Source organism: Ceratosolen solmsi, unplaced genomic scaffold (genome assembly GCF_000503995.2).
Source record: "Ceratosolen solmsi marchali unplaced genomic scaffold, CerSol_1.0 scaffold1, whole genome shotgun sequence".
In the NCBI taxonomy this organism is placed as follows: Eukaryota; Metazoa; Arthropoda; class Insecta; order Hymenoptera; family Agaonidae; genus Ceratosolen; species Ceratosolen solmsi.
In genome coordinates, this window is record NW_011948415.1 from 3,228,136 (window position 1) to 3,235,231 (window position 7,096).

A 7,096-nucleotide genomic window follows, 5' to 3' on the forward strand; every position below is an offset into this window, starting at 1 on the left:
TATGTATTTGAATGTTAAAATGAAATAAATCATAAACGGCTATTTGCGACGAATCGGACAAATTTCGTATCCCCGGGAATTATTAAGCTATTAACATTCGATTATCGTTTGAGGGTAATTAGAGACTTTTCAGGACAACAGCGTATCGCGCATAAATCTTACTTATCTGAATCGCATGCATATTTATGTTGAAACTGAAAAATGCTCAATAATAACTAGACTTTTGTGGACGAAGCTGAAAATTGGTAATGCACTAGTTATTTCAATGGATTTACTTGACCCTATCGGCTCTCGATAGATCGACTCTTCACTGTCGAAGAACTAGTAAAGAGGAAGTAAAATTGCGATCTAAGCGGCGCAAGACCTTTCAACTTCGCAAAAAGCCAATAAAATTCAATTTCGCTTTTACGCCGCTCCGGCTGAGCTTGTTACATCCTTACCCCTCACTCCACCAAGCCAACGCCCGTATCACACCCCTTCGACGACCAACTCTATCTTGCCAATCTGTTTTTTCCCTTCTCTCTTCCTCCATTTATTACCGTCGGCAGCAAATGGTTGAATACTCAAAAAAAAAAAAAAAAAAAAAAAAAAAATTCCCATTACGCGCATCTTTTACGAATTAATTCCAACCGTCGCTTTTCTTTTTTCTTTTCTTTCTTTAGCCTACTTTATACATACAAACAGCATTGAAAATAAGATACAATCTCCCTGACGCGTAAATTTCCTAACCTCGGCTCCGTGCACACGTACGTTCGAGTATGCTCCGCTCGCGAGATTATATAAGCCTCTACTTTCATTTCTGTCACAGATACTATATTGCAGCGATAAGAAACTCTTGCTCGAAAGTTAGATATCCGAAAAATCCGACCATCGAAGAGCTTAATGTCAGGCTACTTTTAGACATCGAAGGCTACGTAAAAAAAGTAAACAGGAAATTCGAAAGCCACTATACGCCTTTTATTTCTTCGTGCTTCACTTTGCTATTGCTTTTAAATTTGCGAGCATCTTTTGCTGCAATTCAATACTACAAATACTAGTTTTATATAGCGTATTGATAAAAATTAGATAATCGTAATTGGAGAAAATAACCATTTTATTATGCAAAATATCAAATTTTTTTTCTCTCTCTCTCTAGAGCACTAATAATGATTTGTTAAGAATAATTTGCGAAATACACGTATTAGTGTATGCATATTCTACCATTTTAGATATTATAATATATAAGGGATGTACTTTTATTAGATAGAAATTAGATAGAATGGATTTATCATAGTACTCGAATTATACTCTGAAACTATAATTCTTTTGACAATTCAAATAGTCTGCAGTGTTTCGCAGTATATGTGCCTTTTTGCTTAAAGGATTATCGATAAAGCATAAACAATAACATAAAAATGAGCTTTTTAATTTAAATTAATAAAGATAATTTATTGGGTAATTGTGATAATAGCGTATTTTCTATTGAAATATTTTTTTAAATATAAATTGCTTTAATTAGAAATGAATAGGATAGACAGCCAATCCAATGAACATATTTTCTCTGCTTTACAGAATACATCACTAGAAATTGCACTCAAATTTCTTTGCAATTTACAGTAGCTTTATAAAGGAAAGAAAGGCAAGAAGCTGATATACCGAATAATAATTACAAATTAGTTTCGAAAAAAGAAGCGAAATACACAATTTCTTCAAATTGGAAAGCAGCTGAAGAATGCATAGTCTATTAAAAAAAAAAAAAAAAATTATCAAGATATCTTTCTATTATTTTGAAAATTAGTCATGATAGGCAATTGCTTTTATTTTGCTATTTATTTTCACACTTTCTTATTTAAAATTTTCATAATTTTTTTAATCACAAAGTGATTGCTGCCCGGGCATACAGCGTAGAAGGAAAACTTGACGTATACGAGAAATTATGTAAATTCGCTCGTTCCGTTCTAGCGTAAATTTTCCACTAGACCTTCGATTATCCATGCTCCTCTTCATCCAAATTCATCCACAAAGATGCAAAATCGAATTATTTTCGCGATTACATAGCATCGATGTCTTACTGGCACTGAAAAAAAAGCCTTCATCTCCAGAGGGCCATAGGTGTCAAGTCCCAAAGATAAAACATGCTGATATGAAAGAATAACAATAGAAAATATGGCACCGATAAAATATTGTTAAAAAATCAGATGAAAAATTCATTTGAAATATAAATTGATGGACGAGGGCCTAATTATTGGCCCTGTGTAATATTTAAATTTTACCATTATATTTGAATTTATTAATTACTATTTCGAGGACGATAATTAAATTCTGTAAAGTAAATTCAAATGACTTTTAACCCTTTAAGTGTATTATTACGTTCTATTCCATAATTACATTATTTAATTCAACTACTTAATAAACGAGTTAATAAATAAAAAAAAAAGAAAGAAAATAGTAATGAACATTAGAAAACATTATATAATAATGTATGATTTAATATAATTATCTGATGGTAATTGAAAATATTCCTTAAGTTCTTTTATGCGCTTTAAATTTCGACGAAATTAACGAGTTTGCTCGTAATTTTGCAATGTAAGATGATCACGAACAGCGACGGACGCATCGCCTTAACAAGCAAAGTTATATTATCATGCGTATATCTTATAAATTATAGCGTATATAAGCTTAGTCTTATTCTGTAAATTAATAAATAATAAAACGACGCAATAATAAAAAAGAAATAATTAATGTTTTTTCTCTGGCATAACTATTTATTTTAACATTATCTCGTTTAATTTTCTTATCAAATAACTTCATTTATCACGTAATCTATAATATGTATATAGACGTTTACAATGTATTAGAAAAAATTTCATATTGTCAATATCTTCAAAAAAAAAAAAAATATATATATATATACATTTTTTTTTATAATTATTAATAAAAAATTAAAAATTAATAGACGATCAGTTGCAAGTATTCGCACATAATATAGATTTAGGTGTGGATGTTGATGTGTGCGAATGCATCGATAGATTAAATTATGTAAATAATCGCAAAAAGAGAAATTAAATTATAATTCATTTATCTTCAATATCATATTTGCTTTTAAACAGGACAATCTTAAGTTTTACTGTCATTTGCTCCGCGTCATTTTTATAACTTGAAAATTGAAATAGCAACATTTAAGCAATAAGTGTGCAACAGATGACTTTATACTATGAAACTATTTTCGCAATTATTGTAAATAATACCTGAATATTCTTGTTTGATTATCTCTATACAAAAGTTGTACAAAAGTTGCTGTGACGTTAGACAGCTAACAATAACTCATAAAACAAACGATTTTAAGTAACGATAATTAACTTCTTTTTTCTTTTTTCTTTTTTTATAGTTCCGAGCATAACGAAAAGCATTATGTATTGATGCAGCTACAGCGTTAAAAAAAAATTGTATTCTTTAATTATATCCTTTAACCATTTAAGGAGACACGTCGTCATCCCCTGGCAGGTAAGACACGAATAAAGATAAATAAATATCGATTTCAACTAACCTTGTTAGGATAGCCGTTATACCGTAATAGCTTTTTGCAACATTTTCCACGATTCTCATAGTAGAACATCTGAACCATTTCTGCGCGATCAGTGGCTGCGCTGACGGTGAATGGCCCTACGCTCCGCCAAGTCTTTTGCCCCGATTGCTGCTGCTGCTGCTGCTGCTGCTGCGTCGGGGGCGGCGCGTCCCGGCGCCCCAGGGGCACGCACGGACACCACCCCGAGACCATCACACCTTCTGCCCTGCTACGCCACCCCCACCACGACCTCCGCCCCCCTTAGCCGACACTCTCTCAGCGAACACTCGAGCACTCGACCTATCGCTCACCCGGCTCCCTGGAGCGGCACGGGAACCTCATCCTCCCTCGCGATCTCGGACGATCGGCTCTGATTAACTCCTCGAGCACGGCGATCACATCGGGGCTAGAGTCTCGTTGCCGATTAGCGAATCCGAGGCTCCACTCGCCCCCGCACCACTTCCCGGCATATTCCTCGCCAACTCGGCCGGCCGCTCGATCTGACAACCCCACCAGCCAATCTGAAAACACACGGTTCGTACGACTGTTAGCCTTAATCGTTAGCGTCCTTGACGCCACAAAAGAAAGGTTTTTTTTTTTTTTTTTTTCATTTACGTTAGGAGGGAGACACTCGCGGCTCATTCGATTAAAATGAGTCGCCACTTGGGTGCGATCCATTTCTATCTGGATTCATGTCCAATCGGGTGCCTGGAGCTTTAAGGATTAATCCGACAAGACTCCGTGCACAATTGGGCTTGATCCAAGCTTAAACTGCCAAACTATCGTCATTATTTATACGCTAAATGCTCTAATTTAATACAAATTATTTCACTTTAATAATAAATAATATTAGCAGGCGTTGGTTCGTCTTTTTCAATTTTATATCTGCACTATTAAATAGCAAATATTTGTCATTTTAATGGGCTATTCGTTGCTCATCATCTTTCTTTCTAAATGTCTGACTTCCAACTATTTCTGACGTAATATGAGATCAGAATAATAATCGATTTTTTGTTTAAATCTTTAATATGTTCAGTTCTTACTAGCTATTTATCATGAATATCATTGCATTATTCGGCTCTTATAATTTAATTATAAAACATGAAAAAAAACGTTCTGGACAGCTTAAGTATATTATTATTCAATTAAAATTACGAAGAAAATAATTTTTCCGAATAACTTTATACCGTATAAATTAAATTGAAATTATATCTATTATAATATTGTTAAAACTTCGTTTGAGAAAAAAAGAAGTAGTAATAGTCTTATCAATCGAGTTATACAAGTTTTATTCGTATTACGATCGTGCTATAGAAAATAATTATTACAAAGAAATAAATCAATTCTTTTTTGCTTATTATGGTATAAATAACTCATTATTACGTTTATAGATAATTCATAACGATGTTTTTATCAAATTATTGAAAAGTTTACGCTAAAATCATTAAGAAAATTTAAACTGAATATTTTCCGTTGCTCTGTTAAAGTGAATTAGCTTCCCTAAAATGTTAATACTTATCAAATGAAAAGATAACAAAAATAGTAAGGCTTTAACCAGAGTATAAAAGGTGAAAAAGATAAGACGAGTGCAGCGCAGTTTCCTCGTGGATAGAAGAAATTAACGGAAGAACAGAAAATCCAAATGCGACAAAGGAAAATTAAAGCCAAGACCAGAAATCGCTCTTCCATCGACCTGGATTAATTGTTAGGCAAGTCAATTAAATCAAGACTTTACCACTGAAAGTGAGAGAATACGATGCTAAAAGAACAGAAGAATAGAGAGATTGAGAAAAGCATAGAGAAACAGAATTAGTGAACAAGACTTACCGTACAAAACGGCTGCTTTCATGACATCGAATAACAATGCTAATTTTTCTTCGAGATGCCTTAATCGTTTTTAATTAAAATTTAAATTAGTTCTCATTGGATTGTATCCTCGCTGAAATAGCGATATTACCATTCTATACGACTGTATAGTAAATTAATGTGTTATTGAATAAATCAGAATATTTAATTTTTAATTGCTACGGTGTCAGATTACATAATAATTCAATGGAAAAATTATGAAAGAATCCGTTTTGCTCAAATGGATTTTATTGCAGATATTTCTCTAACTTTACCATGTTTATACGTTTGCCTTCTTAATAAACAATTAATCCACATAATAAGTACATTCGATTTAACGTAGTACAATTAGATGCTTTGAAAAGCTAATGCTACATTGCCAATTAAATTACTCGATATATTCATATAGAAAAGCAAATTAATTTCCTTTAGACAAAATTATTCAATATACCCGTTTATTCTGCACTTTTATGAGTTCAGAAAGGCAAAAAAAGTAAAGAAATTTATAGTTTATATCACTTACTATATGATAACTATATGATAATCGCTTAAAATTATATGAATTCGTTAACTAATTCCTATGGATAAGATCGGCAGGAAAACTTAGAATACACGCGCAAAGTGCATAACTTAAATTACTAATTTAAAAGCGAATATTAGACTAAGTTTACACACCGTTAAATGGCGCGTTAAAAGTTGACAATCTTTTCCGTTGGCGTAAGATTAATCGTTACAACATGGGGCACAGACCGTGAGAGAGAAGCAGAGGGCAAATATGAGAAAGCGCGAGTAAGACGAGAGTAGGTGAAAGTAGGTTGGCGAGTTGCACGTGAGATTTCGTCAAATAGAGCAAGAGCCTCATCAAGTAAGTCGTTATGCTAGGATAAAAAAAGTTGGACGTGTATACACTTAAATCACTAAGTGTATCCAATTTAATGCTTATTTAGTCTAATAAGACGTTTGAGTTAAAATTTTGAATATTAATTCGGCCGTTCAAATATTATATTATCCGCTATTTCTTATCATATTTATTGTTATTATTATTGGTTGAAAAGGTAGCTTAAAAACATAGAATAATTGAGCGAATCTAAGAAGATGAAATATTTATATAAATAATATCCACCAGCTTCCCTCACTGTAAACATAGAAACTCTGTTTAAACATTATGGAAATATAAAATTTTAGTTATATCGATCAATTACAATTAATTATTTAAGATAAACGAAATAATTTATTATATAATTCTAACCATAAAATAAATTTTTAACTTTTAATAACGTATCGTTTTCTTTTTCTGAATTCATGAATGGTAATAGTTAATTTAATTGCAAGGATATTATCAAAATATTAAGAACTCAATTTTCTTGTAGATTAATAATTCCTTAATATGGCAAAATGATCTCATGACGCAAAACATAATAGTTGTTCCATTAAAACTATGCTGCAAAAACTTTCCATGAAAAGGACAAGCAAATGTTTTTCAGTGTTATCAATCGAACGAGGGAAATGCCATATAACAGTAAGTAAAACAATCGAGTACATGAATTGGCTTTTACAGCTACAATCTAAATAATTTCCAAATTTTTTTTTATTAGCTATATTAAAATGAACAATACTTGTACCATTTTATTATCTATGATACACTATATTTTTTCATAGTCGTACCGTACATTTTTACTTTCTATTCTATTTCTATTTCTATTTCTA

At 32.0% G+C, this 7,096-nt stretch overlaps 1 protein-coding gene across 1 annotated transcript in view; it reads right to left on the minus strand.

The window, feature by feature from the left end:
• Nucleotides 1-4,033, minus strand: part of LOC105368587 (uncharacterized) — a 51,424-nt gene extending 47,391 nt beyond the window's left edge. The window contains exon 1 of the mRNA XM_011507622.1: nucleotides 3,527-4,033. Within this exon, the coding sequence (XP_011505924.1) occupies nucleotides 3,527-3,757 (231 nt within the window). The 5' untranslated portion in view covers nucleotides 3,758-4,033. The remainder of the gene's footprint in view (nucleotides 1-3,526) is intronic.
• Nucleotides 4,034-7,096: the final 3,063 nt, after the last annotated feature.